Genomic DNA, 12,627 nt, shown 5'->3' with positions numbered 1-12,627 from the left:
ACGGGGCTCTCGTGGCCATGCCGTCCGCGAGGCCAGGCCAGGCCTGGTGACATCCAGCAGAGCTGGAGCTCGGTGCGAGCTCCTCCCGGCTGCGGCCCTGTCCTCGTGGAAGCCCTGAGCAGGGTCTCCTCTCGTCCCCTTTTGGGCGAGGATGCCGCGCGGAAGCGGGTAGCTCCGGGTCGCAGCGCGAGCGCGCGAGGCCCCGTGCGGCCCCACCGGGCTGGGCCAGGAGGAGCCCAGGGGGGCGGCCGCTGTGCGCACGTGGACACGCCACGCGGGCCACGCACTCCGCGTCAGGTGCCCCAGAGCGGAGGGCGGCAGGACGGACCGGGGCCCAGTGCTGCCGGAACCCTGCTGAGGGCCGGTCCCTCATGCGAATGCTCTTGTCACCCTGAGTGGAGGGGGTCCGAAGCCCCTCACGAGGGACCTGCGAGCTCCACTTGGTTACGGAGAAGAGCGGTGGGTGAGGCGTCTCGCCACCTGCTCCTGCCCAGGATCTGTCTGCTGGGGAACCGCACGCTGTCCCGACGTAGCTTCGACGTCTGTGCCAAAGTCCACGCCGCCAACAACGGCTCAGCGACCACCGCGCTCTGGGGCCTCTTCTGCAACGGATCCACGGCCAGCACCTCCTGCGACCAGTACTTTGTCCAGAACAACGTCACGGAGATCCAGGGCATCCCCGGCGTGGTCAGCGGCGTCCTCCTGGGTGAGCGTCCGGCGGGTCTCTGCCGGGGCCGGGCCTTCTGAGCGTAGCCCTTTGGGTCCTGTCCTTCCGTCCAGCCTGTGGCCCCATCACCCCGTCCCCCGCTGCTGGCCCATTGGGGTCCCTCTGGGCTGCTTCTCCCCAGAGCCGCAGACGCCAGGTGAATTGAGCAGGCAGCAGGGCAGGGCCTCAGAGTTGATCCTTTATCTTTAGAACTGCAGAACGGCAGGCACGGGGATTAGGACGTTGATAAGGGAAATAATAACGGGTGGGGTCCCGCAGGCAGCTCGCCAGGGGTAGCTTCTTGTACGAGGTCAGTTTTTTCATCAGGCTTGACTTAAGGACCAAAATCTTTCACTCAGAGATTAGGAGAGAATAGTTTTCTTAGAGGGCAGTTTCTCCTAGTCCGTCGTCCTTGTCCTGGTGTGAAGTTGGAGTCCGGGGTGGGGATGGGTCACCCGATGGCGGAGCCCTGGTGGCAGGTGTGGAGCCTCATGAGCCGCCCGTTCCGCCCACAGATAACCTGTGGAGCGCGTACACGGACAAGGGGGTGTTCGTGGAGAAGAAGGGCGTGCCCTCGGTGCCCGTGCCGGACGAGAGCAGAGCCGGCGGGCTGCCCTACGTGCTCACCGACATCATGACCTACTTCACCATGCTCGTCGGCATCTACTTCCCCTCCGTGACCGGTGAGGCCTCGGTGCCCCCGGCGGGTCGGGCCCCTCAGCTCTAACACGCCCACCCCTGCCCCCTCTTTCTTCTCCTTTTGGCTCAGAGATGAGCTTCGGGGTCTCCGTCCCCCATGTGTCTGAGCGGGGGGCTCAGGAGCTTTTGGCGTCGAGGAGCTTGTCCTTGTTCTGGTGAGAGGCCCAGCTTATTTGGAGTGGCCCTGCGACCCTGGCCCTTAGCAGTGGACCTGAGGGCCGTCAGAGGCCGGGAGGTGCAGCGTCCTTGTCCTTATGAGAGAGTCTGCTGACCTCCCGGCGGGCCCTGGTGCGCAGTCCCCCACACGTGCACGCGCCGGTCCGCACGCTCACACACGCGCCCGTGGGCGCGCACCTCAGCCTGGCCCGGCGCGGTGGAGCCCCCGGCCCCCTAGCCTGGTGCTGGCCGACCGAGGGGCCCGCAGCCATCCTCGCGCCTGGCCCCCACTCAGGCCTGTCCCCACGCTCCGGGAGGCTGGCCTGCCAGGGGCTGCTCGCCCCGCTCCGAACTTTACCTCCGCCTTCGCCGAGGCCCGGAGCTGGGGCAGGTAGCCTCCCCACGAAGGTGGGGTCGCGGTGCCCCTTGGACGGGCGTGGGGGGGTGTGGATCCGGCCCCTGGGGGGTCTTTCCCCTGTACTCCTGTCCCCCGCTGTCAGTGATCAGGGCAGGGAGACGTCCTCTGTGGATGTGGGTCTTTCCACGCCCCGTGGCGTGCCCCCGGGCTCTGTGCTGGCGTGTCAGGCCACGCCTGGGATAGGATCACAGGTGTCAAACGAACCTGCCGCCGCCTGGATCTTCTTTGATCCCAGTAGGAATCACTCACACTTTATGTGCCATGTGGAGTGACCGGTGCGGGGTGGGGGGCGGCGGCCGCGGAGGCGGTGGCCAGTCGCCGCGTGGGAGGGGGGAGGGCTGAGGCCAGCGGGGAGTCTGTGCTGAGGCTGGGCCGCACCCTGAGCCAGGCCTGGCCCCAGAAGTGAGTCAGCATTTGGCCTCACTCTCCAGGGAGTTTCTCACTCGCGGCCCCGGGAACCAACCGAGATCACAGTGGGGTGAGGTCGGAGCCGGACGCACACGGAGGCCAGGCCTGGTTTTGTCGTCCGTGGCGAGTGTCTGGGATGAGCCGTGCCCTAGTCCCCACTGTGACTTCGTTCACAGCTGGCTGGCTGTCCCCATGGAGAGCGTGGGGACATTTGGGCACCTGCCCACGTGTGCTGCAGCAGCCTACCCAAGATGTGAAGGGAGGTCCAGCCTGGCTCAGTGAGGCCCGGCGTGCAGGCTGGGGTCTCTCCTTTGCGTCGTGAGGAAGTCCCAGGCCCGTCCTGACTCTGCCCCGGATGGGCCCGGCTGGGCGGGCAAGTGGGCAGGCGGGCAGGTGGTGGCATCTCCTAGGTGCCATTCCCTGTGACCCATCAGTTCCCCCTCCGTCTCCGTAGGCATCATGGCGGGCTCGAACCGGTCCGGGGACCTCAAGGACGCCCAGAAGTCCATCCCCACTGGAACCATTCTGGCCATCGTGACCACGTCTTTCATTTGTATCCTCGCGGGGGTCGAGCGTGGGGGCCAGGTGCTGAGGGTCGGACGGCTCTGTGCCCTTCTCCACTCCCTGCCGGGCCCTCTGTGCCTCCGGGCGGGCCTCCCTGCCTTGGGCAGTTCTGGCCACACACCCGTTCTCAGAGGGGGCTGGGCTGGCATTGGCCTGACTTAGGAAAATAAACACAGACTCCTGGACGCCAGCCTGGGTCGGTGGTAGAACATGGCCTTGTCCAAGAACCGCGTGTAGTAACCACACTGTGACGTGTGACGTGTTACGAACGTGTAGCCACGCGTGTGCTTACGTCACGGTCTTGTCAGGTGGGCTCACTGGCTTTGAGGTGCCAGTGGAGCCTTCCTCACTGAGCTCATCCCTTTCCAGCCGGCGAGGTCTCCAGCCCGGTGCCTGTGGCGGTCACCCTGCAGGCCAGGCCCATTGTGACCGACCCGAGGTCCCCATAGAGCAAGGACACGGCACGGGGCCCAGGGCGGGGTGGGCAGGGTGTGGGGTCGGTCCAGGGCTGGCTTCAGCTACTGCAGCACGCCCGCCGCGTCCTTAACCCAAGCCGCAGACCTTTCCTGCATTGTGCTTTTTGGGGCTTGCATCGAAGGTGTGATCTTACGAGACAAGTACGTTTCATTTATGGCTTCTGGGAACTTCTGGGGCCAGGGCTGGTCTTCTCGAAGGTGATTTTGGCTTTGAGATTGAGAACCCCGGGATTTCTAGCTCTGTGTGTAGCAGGCGTCCCCGTGGCCCGCGTGTGGGGGTCTGACTTGTGCCTCCGTCTCCTGCCCAAGCCTGGAGCTGGGGCCCGCACGGTGACCTCAGACCCTGGTAGAGCGGGGGTGCAGGGTCTCCCGGGAGAGGCCGTTCGCACTCAGCACGTGGGGGAAGGGTTGTGTCTTCAGCTCGCCCGCCGCCCCTCCAGGTTCGGGGAGGCCCTGCAGGGGAACCTCGTCATCGGCATGCTGGCCTGGCCGTCCCCCTGGGTCATCGTCATAGGTTCCTTCTTCTCCACCTGTGGGGCTGGGCTGCAGAGCCTGACGGGGGCCCCACGCCTGCTGCAGGCCATCGCCCGGGACGGCATCATCCCTTTCCTTCAGGTGAGCCCGCTCCTGAGAGCAGGGAACCGCCCCCGCCCCCGCGCCCCGGGAGGAGCGCGTCAGGAGGGGCCAGAGATCCGGCCCCCGAGCGTGATCTTGACGGTTGCAGACGGTGGGACCCACGTCCCCACCTCCAGACTGGCAGCCCACCGCGAGGCCTGCGTTTCTCGTCCTGCCCTGTGCCTGCCACGGGTTCTGAATTTCCCTTCTCGGGACTGCTGCGCAGGAGGAAGGCTGGCGGGAAAGCATCCCGAGCCCTGCCCTCCCGCAGGGCTGTGCCCGAGGCCCCGGGGCCTGCAGCAGGCCCTCGCGGAACTCTCCCTGCGGCGTGTGCTGCGGGGAGAGCCCCGTCCCGCACTCGGGGCTGTCGCCCTCTCCTGCACTCCATGAGGGCGTCTGGGGTCCGACGGTACCTGGGCCGCCGTCTGCCCTCTGGGTGTCGGGTTTTCTTCCTGGCCGTGGCTGGGTGAGGTCCAGGCCGTGTCGTGAAAAGTCCATTTCTGTTTCTGCCGCAACTCTGAGACCTCTTTTGGGTTGGACCCGACCAGCTCGGCTTCTCGCCTGAACATGAGCTTTTTTTCCTGCATCCTACCCCCGCCGCGGCGCCCCCACCGTGGCCCCCAGCCCGCCTGTCTTTCTCCTGGCAGGTGTTTGGCCACGGCAAGGCCAACGGGGAGCCCACGTGGGCCCTGCTGCTCACGGCCCTCATCTGCGAGACTGGCATCCTCATCGCCTCTCTGGACAGTGTGGCCCCCATCCTCTCCATGTGAGTGGCCGCTGGCCCCGATGGCAGCCACCCTGGGGACGAGAGGCCCCTGCTCAGGGGACGGCAGACGGGAGGGCATAGGGCAGAGTAGGGGGCCAGGCGGTGGATGACGGGGCAGGCGGACCCCACGGCAGGGGACCGCGACGTGGGCAAGGGGGCTCCCGGGGGCGGCGGCGGCGGCTCAGGCAGCTCGGCGGGACCCTGTGGGACCTGGCCCGCCCCTCCCGCCACCGTTCGTGTCCCCAGGTTTTTCCTCATGTGCTACATGTTCGTGAACTTGGCCTGCGCCCTGCAGACCCTGTTGCGCACGCCCAACTGGCGCCCGCGCTTCAAGTATTACCACTGGTGAGCGGCCACGGGGAGCCCGGTCCCCTCCCTTCTCTGGGGCACGCGGTGCGTCTCGGGGGCCGGCTGCCACCTGGGTCCCTTGGCTCTCCTTCGCGGGACCAGCCCGGTCTCGGAGCCGGGTCTCTGGTAGGCGCCTCGGGGCCGTGCCAGCCCTTGGGATGGTCCGGGTGGAGGAGCCGGTCCCAGCACCTTTGCTGTGCTCTTGAGGAGACCGAAACAAGGGTTTCTGCTGGGGTCCGAGGCAGCTGCTCAGGTGCCGACCTGGGGGTCCGGGCGGTGAGGTGTGGGCCCCCTCTGAGCGGCCTGTCCCCCAGGACCCTCTCCTTCCTGGGCATGAGCCTGTGCTTCGCCCTGATGTTCATCTGCTCCTGGTACTACGCCCTCTGCGCCATGCTCATTGCCGGCTGCATCTACAAGTACATCGAGTACCGTGGGTGAGCTGCCGCGGGCCCCTCTCCCGGGGTGGGTGCCCAGGGACCTCTAGCAGCGGAGGGGTCAGAGCCCATGCTTCCTGCTGGGGGCTGCATGGGTTTCTGCCTGTGGGCTCCTAGCCGGTGGGTAGCCACGTTTTTGCTCTTTCTGATTGACTCCACGTTCGTTACGACGTTTCATTAGGTTTGTCTATGTGTGTCTGTATGTAAGTACGATGTACTTTTTTAGCAGCGATCTTTGTAAACTTTGCAATCTATTTAACGGTAGCACTGACGTGCGATGGATTTTCAGAAATAGACGTTTGTGAAAGGTACACCGTAAAAAACCGAAACGGTGGGCAGGTTACGTGCACCTCAGGGCCCCTGGTCCATCACTGGGGCATTTCCCTTGGACCCCCTGGACCCCTCCAGGGGGTGGGGACCTGGGGTGTGCTTCTCAAGGCCCGGGGGGTGGGAGGGCCTCCAGGGACACTGGCTGAGGTCCCCTCCCAGCTCGCCCAGGGTGGCTTGGAAGGAGGGTCCGGGGGCCGTGACCGCTCCTGCTGGTGAGCCGGGCCGCGGCCTGTGAGTCAGAGTGCCCTCCCCGCGCCCTTTCCTTCCTCTGCCCCGTCGACGGCCCCGACCCTGAGATCCTACGTGGGTGCCAGTGCCGCCGCCGCCCTCCCCGTCCCAGCAGGCGCCCCTCCCCGTGTCCTGCTTCCTGCTCCCGCCCGTCTGGGAAGCCCCCTCCTCCGTCACAGAAGCGCCGAGAGGCGCTGAGTGGCCACCTGCGTGCGCTGTGGGCGGGGCCTCACCAGCGCCCCCCACCGACCGCAGGGCCGAGAAGGAGTGGGGCGACGGCATCCGGGGGCTGTCGCTGAACGCCGCCCGCTACGCCCTGCTGCACGTGGAGCGCGGCCCCCTCCACACCAAGAACTGGAGGTGAGTGTCCTCGTGTCCTCTGGCCCCACGCTACCTGTGCCTAAAAGCAGGCTGCAGAGAGAGAAGACGGCACCCGCCCCGCCCTCAGGAGACCGTTGTCAGGGAAGCTTTCAGCAGCACCTTTGTCCCTGTACGTCAGCCTGGGCTGGTCAGCTCGGGTGTCATCGCCCGGAGGGGATCCGTCGGGGGGGCGGGCTGACCCATTCCGGGGGGCCTGCTGTGGATGGAGGGCGTTGACAGTCTTCCCGCCTCTGGGAGGAGGCCAGGCTGCCCTGCAGAACCCGAGTTGTACCTGCGCTGAAAGCCCGCTGCCCAGCAGGGAGCCCGGGGCACGTGGCCCGGGAGGGGTCTCACCCAGCTCGCCTGTGGTGAGAGGGCTGGCGAGTCGCCGTGGTAGCAGCTCCCTGCCCCCCCCGCTCCCCCGGCAGGCCGCAGGTGCTGGTGATGCTGAACCTGGACGCCGAGCAGCACGTGAAGCACCCCCGCCTGCTGTCCTTCACCTCGCAGCTCAAGGCCGGCAAGGGCCTGACCATCGTGGGCTCCGTGCTGGAGGGCACCTTCCTGGACAAGCGTGTGGACGCCCAGCGGGCCGAGGAGGTGGGCCGGGCGCCGGGCGGGGAGGGGCCGGGCGCCGGTGGGGAGGGGCCGGGGGCGGGGCGGGGGGGGGCGGGGGGGGGGCGCCGGCTTCGAGCCGCTGTGTTTCCACCTGTGCGCCCGGCCGCAGTCCTGTGTGTCGCGCTGCGTCCTGTCTCAAACGGGACGGCGGCTCTTGAGTTTGAAACGAGCAGGAGGGAAGCCTGCGGAGGAGAGTCTGACGTGCGTGGCCCCAAGACCTCAGACGGCGGGGGGAGCTCGGGGCACGTCTCCCGACAGGCCGGTGGAGCTCGGGGCTGTCGAGAGCAGCCTCGCGGCACGTCTCCCGACAGGCGGGCCCAGCACCTGTTGCGTCTGATCCCACGTTTGGGGCCTGTGCTGCCGGGTCTGCCCGTCCAGAGGCTCCACGGACCAGAGACGGGACGGCGGGTCAAGGGCACCCGGGCCAGGCCTCCGTCATCCTGACTCGGATGCTCAGCTGGTGCCGCCGCGACCTCTGATCTCGGTCCGGGGAAGCCCCAGTACCTGAGCTTCAAACCCCGTCCCATGGGCAATTTCAAACATATGTAGAAACAGTAGACGGCACCCCATGGCCGTCCCGGCGTGGCCCACGTCCTGTCACCTCCGCCCGCCCCGCCCCGGGAGTGTGGACACCGATCCGCCACTCACCGCCTCTTCGCCCCGGAGCCGCGTGTCCGTCTCTGAGACGGGGCGATTCTCACAGCAGCCCCACCAGGCCCGTCCGCAGGCCGCGCCCAGCCCGCCTGCTCGCCCCCCCGGCTGTTGGGCTCGGGCGGCTTCCCGTCTGGCTCGGGCGTCTGAGTCTTGCTCTCGGTGGGTCCTTCGTCAGCCGTGCCCACGTCAGGGTTGGCCGCCGTGCCCGGGCATCCGGGTCAGCCCTGCTGGCCAGGTGTCTGTAAACCGGGCTGCGCCCACAGGTCTCCGGAGCACGTGGGGGGGGGCACGGCTGCTTGGAGGGGGTCGTGGCCTGTGTAGCCCGAGGCGTGGACACCCCCTTGCTTGGTTGGCTGGACAGCCGGCCCCCGGGCACCCGCCCTGGCAGCCAGCGGCTCTGGTGCAGCTTGTTCAGGGGACTTACTGTGTCCTCTTCCTCGTCTCTGCAGAGGCACCAGCCGTTCCCTCAGCATCGTCGTGACCCAGGGCTTTCGCGGGGTAGTTGTTGGTGTTGGCTGGGGGTGTAGACGCCGGGGTTGTGGCTGTGATCCTGGCTGTAGACGCTGGGGTCATGGCTGTGACCCTGTGTGTAGATGCCAGGGTTTTGGTTGTGAGCCTTGGGTGTGGATACCAGGGTTGTCTGAGAATTGTATCCTCCCTGTCTGGTATTCCAGTTTCATTCACTCTTGGACTGCTTTTCCCCTGCCCAACCCTTAGGGGTTAGAGTTCCCTGGGTGATCTCACACATTTTCCTTGGTGACCTTGGCCATCTGTGAGCCATGGGTGTAGACACCAGGGTTGTGGCCGTGATCCTGGGTTTAGACACTGGGGTTACGTCTGTGACCCTGGGTGTAGACGCCGGGGTCGTGGCCGTGATCTCCGTGTAGACACCAGGGCCATGGCTGTGACCCCGGGTGTAGACCCTGGGGTTGTGGCTGTGACCCCGGGTATAGATGCCAGGGTCGTGGGCGTGATCCTGGGTGTAGACGTGGTGTGTCATCCTCGCTGGTGGGGCACCCTCCTTGTGCTGGCGCCTCGGCCTTCTCGACAGCTTCCTGCGTCGGTGTGAAGGAGCTCCAGACCCGTGTCCGAGGGTGGGAAGGTCCCAGCTCTCGTGTGCGGCCTGGCGCAGGCGCCGACGGAGCGTCTTCCCTCTCTTACACGCGCAGGTCCTTTTGTCTTCCCAGCGTCTCTGGGGATGGGGGCGGGGGCAGAGCGGGGCTGGGGAGGTGGGCTTCAGCACTGAGTTAGGGGGTCGGAGGCTCTGGGCCGCTGCCCGAAATGGCAGTGACTCGGCTGCATTCACAGCGCTCTTTCCAGACAAGAACATCATAAGCTGGTATGTGTCCTTTCGGACTTTCTCCCGTTGGTTTTTTTTAAACAGACGATCCTGCAGAAGTACCATTTAACCTGCTTATTTTGCTTTGAACTGTTGCTTTTCTAATCGGCCGGGTGCTTGTTTTGTTTATGACAGCTGCACAGTGTTTGTTTCACGGACGTGCTCTGAGCTTTTTTATTCCGTGAAATTGCTGTCCTGGGGATGGAGGTGGTTCCCGCTGCTCTGGTGTCAGGAAGTGTGGTGTAAGCCCCCCTTAGATGTGTCGTAGTCGCCGGGGGGTTTTGCTCTTAGGATGGATTCTTGGAGTTAGAGCCTCCCTCCCTGGCGCCGTGCCCCTGAGGCCCCAAGCCAAGTTCCAGTTCTGGTCTGCCTGGTAGTTTACGTAAAGGCCGGCCCGTGTGGCCGGTGGGGAGCAGGGGGACCTCAGGCCCCTCTCTGCCGTCTCTTACTGGGAGGGCTCTGTCCCGTTGCTGCCTTGGGGAAAGGAAGGCACAGCTGGGTTTCCCCCCAGTTGTCGGGCGCGGATGGAGCTCAGAGCCACGTGTGTTCCCGAGGGGAGGGCTGGCACCTGAGGGGCTGGGTGGGGGCGCTCACGGGGGCGCAGAGGCTGAGGACCCCAGGGATGCTGCAGGCGGGTGCAGCCAGTTCTGCCGTGCAGCCCACAGCATCTCACCGCTGGAGGGGCACGGGGCACCCACCCGGTTTTGTAGGTCGAAGACTGGGCGGCGCGCTTGGACCTGCCTCGATTCTTTCAGCGTGTGTCCCGCCCGTGGAAGCAGAGGCCTCGTGAGGGAAGGGGGGCCCAGTTGGGTCCCGCTGGGTTAGGGGGATTGAGCGGCTCACCTCAGATGCTTCAGCAGCTGAGACGTGCTGGCCGGGATGTGGGAAAGGCTGTGCTCTGCGCTCCCCTTACCGGGAGCGTGAACGAAGCCGGTCTTCTGTGGGGCAGGGAAGGGCTCACACGTTGACTTTGAGGTCCCACAGGGCCTGGTCCTCAGGGCCCCAGGAGCTGGGTGTGGAGGTAGTGCCCGAGGCCCCGGAGGTACCGCTGGGCTGTCCCTCGAAGTTCCGCGAGGCCATGGTAGCGGGGGCCCCGAAACCTCACAAGGCAGCGGAGTGGGCTTTCCAGCAGTGGGACAGAGGAACCACAAAACCCCGCTGTGTCTCCTTGAAGCCGTAGCATCAGGTCAGCATTTCCACCGGTGACCTGAGAAGCTGTTGGTCTCAAAGCTGGAACGTGCGGCCTTTAAGCCCCCTGAGCGACCGTGTCCTGATGGCGCCGAGCCCCTGGCCTCTGGTCTCCAGGAAGCGTGGGTCCAGGGATCCCTGAACTGCACTGCGGCTGCACCAAGGCGGCCCTGGGTCACATCCAAGCACCTGTTTGGACTCTTCCTTCTTGAGCCAGCAGCCCTTCGACGTGGTGGCTCGAGTCCGGGTGGTCGAGGGGGGACGTGGCTCCAACCTTTCATATGAGGTCCTGGGGCGTCCGTCCCAAGTACCAGCAACAGGGGCTTAGTACAACCAAAATTCACTCTGTCTCCGCTCTGAGGCCAAAAGTCACGCATCGAGGTGCCCCAGGGCCGCGCTCCCCCCTGAGCTCCAGGGGAGGGTCCTTCCTGCCTCGTCCAGCTCCCGGGGCTCCAGGCGGCCCTGGGCTCCTGGCCACGTCCCTTCAGTCTCCACCTCTGTCTTTACATGGCTTCTCTGTGTCTGTCTTCTCTCCTGTCCCTGACATTGGATTTGGGGTCACCTGGATAATCCAGGATGGTTTCACGTCAAGACCGTTAACTTAATTACATCGGCAAAGACTTTTTTCCAGTAAGGCCACATTCACAGGTTCTCAGGATTAGGAGGTGGGTGTATCTTTTGGGGGCCACCATCAGTTAACCCACTGTGGTCTGTCCTCTGGCCCCCAAAATGCACACCTGCGTGATGTGCAAAGTACGTTTATCTCATCACTGCATCCTCCCAAGTCTCAACCCCTTACCGTGTCAGCTGAGTGCAGAATCTCGTCTAAGTACCAGCAGCTCAAAGGTCCCAAATCTCGTTTTCTAAATCACCTGACTCGGGTGTGGGTGAGATTCTGAGTGGGGTCCACCCTGGGGCAGAATCCCCGCTGCCCCCAGCCTGTGCGACTCGGAGACAAACAGTCCGCGTTCCAGAGTGCGCTGCGGGACCTGCACGGGGGACACATCCCAGCCGGGGAGGCACCGATTGGAGGAGCCCAGCGGGGCAGTTCCATCTGGTGTCGGGCCGGCAGCGCTTCCCTGTGGCTTGAGGCCCCACCCCCAAGCCAGGCCACCGAGGGCCAGTCGGCGTGGCCGGCAGAGGACCCGCCGCACTGGCGGCTCCACCTCCGCAGAGGGCCCGCTGGGGTCGCGGCGTGCCGGGCTGCGCTGTGACACGCAGCTGCCCCCGTCGGGTGCCTGGCACGTGGCCGAGGGAGCAGCACTGCAGCCGCAGGGCCTTTCACTCCCGCGCCACCGCCTCCAGGAAGAGCTGTTCGGTTTGGTGCTTCCTGACCAAGGTTCCCACAAGCCAGGGGTGAGGGCCGGGGTGTCCATGTGCAATAGGGGGTGGCCTGCGACCCCGCAGGTCCCCGCGTGCCCGCCGTGGTGACCTTCACCCCCACTCTCTTGTGGGCGCGCGCACGTCCGTGTACTTGTGCACGCGCAGGCAGTGCCCGAGAGCACCGGGTGCCAGGGGCACCCGCTGAGCCTCTGGCCTCCACGCGTGAGGCTGTGAGTCCGCGTGGGGCCCGCCCGGCCCCTCGCGGTAGGTGGTGTGTGCCGGCACCTGCTGCCCCCGGCCCGGTCCTCACCCCAAACCCGGCCTGCCTGTGTCTGCAGAACATCCGGGCCCTGATGGGCGCCGAGAAGGCCAAGGGCTTCTGCCAGCTGGTGGTGTCGTCCAGCCTTCGGGACGGCGTGTCCCACCTGATCCAGTCGGCCGGCCTGGGGGGCATGAAGCACAACACGGTGCTCATGGCCTGGCCCGAGGCCTGGAAGCGCGAGGGCGGCCCCTGCTCCTGGAAGAACTTCGTTGGTGGGTCGGGCCGTTCGGGAGCCTTGAGACGGGGGCCCCTTCCCCTGGTCTTGCCCCCATTTGGTGCTTCCCGGGGGCGCCCCGGCCGGGCCGCAGAGTGATGGGGGGAAGGGCAGTGCCCCGGAAGGGGCTTCGTGGGGACCCCGGGCTCGCCTGCCCCCGTCCCGCTGGTGAGTGCAGGCCGCTTGGTTCTGCTGGGTGGGCCTGTGACCCCATGACCTGCCCGCCTCTCCACAGACACCGTCCGGGACACCACGGCGGCGCAGCAGGCCCTGTTGGTGGCCAAGAACGTGGATCTGTTTCCGCAAAACCAGGAGCGCTTCAGCGACGGGCACATCGACGTGTGGTGGATCGTGCATGACGGCGGTCTGCTTATGCTGCTCCCCTTCCTTCTGCGGCAGCACAAGGTGCGGGCGGGGTCACGGGGGGCGGGGTCATGGGGGTCACGGGGGAGGGGGTCACACGG

The 12,627-nt window shown here is 66.0% G+C and overlaps 1 protein-coding gene across 6 annotated transcripts in view; it reads left to right on the top strand.

The window, feature by feature from the left end:
- The window catches only part of SLC12A7 (solute carrier family 12 member 7), a 47,342-nt gene that overhangs the window by 22,237 nt on the left and 12,478 nt on the right, over window positions 1–12,627 (top strand). For all 6 annotated transcript variants that reach the window (XR_003680855.2, XM_024121089.3, XM_024121092.3 and 3 more), the window contains exons 8-19: window positions 495–706; window positions 1,222–1,389; window positions 2,842–2,940; window positions 3,511–3,568; window positions 3,868–4,042; window positions 4,690–4,808; window positions 5,055–5,153; window positions 5,471–5,590; window positions 6,404–6,508; window positions 6,937–7,105; window positions 11,966–12,161; window positions 12,399–12,568. Coding sequence is in view for 5 of the 6 variants with exons in the window: in XM_024121089.3 (XP_023976857.1) it covers window positions 495–706; window positions 1,222–1,389; window positions 2,842–2,940; window positions 3,511–3,568; window positions 3,868–4,042; window positions 4,690–4,808; window positions 5,055–5,153; window positions 5,471–5,590; window positions 6,404–6,508; window positions 6,937–7,105; window positions 11,966–12,161; window positions 12,399–12,568 (1,690 nt within the window). In the remaining variant the exon portion in view is untranslated. The remainder of the gene's footprint in view (window positions 1–494; window positions 707–1,221; window positions 1,390–2,841; window positions 2,941–3,510; window positions 3,569–3,867; window positions 4,043–4,689; window positions 4,809–5,054; window positions 5,154–5,470; window positions 5,591–6,403; window positions 6,509–6,936; window positions 7,106–11,965; window positions 12,162–12,398; window positions 12,569–12,627) is intronic.

Source organism: Physeter macrocephalus, chromosome 8, assembly GCF_002837175.3.
Source record: "Physeter macrocephalus isolate SW-GA chromosome 8, ASM283717v5, whole genome shotgun sequence".
NCBI classification, from domain to species: Eukaryota; Metazoa; Chordata; class Mammalia; order Artiodactyla; family Physeteridae; genus Physeter; species Physeter macrocephalus.
This window is presented reverse-complemented; position numbering and strand designations above follow the sequence as displayed.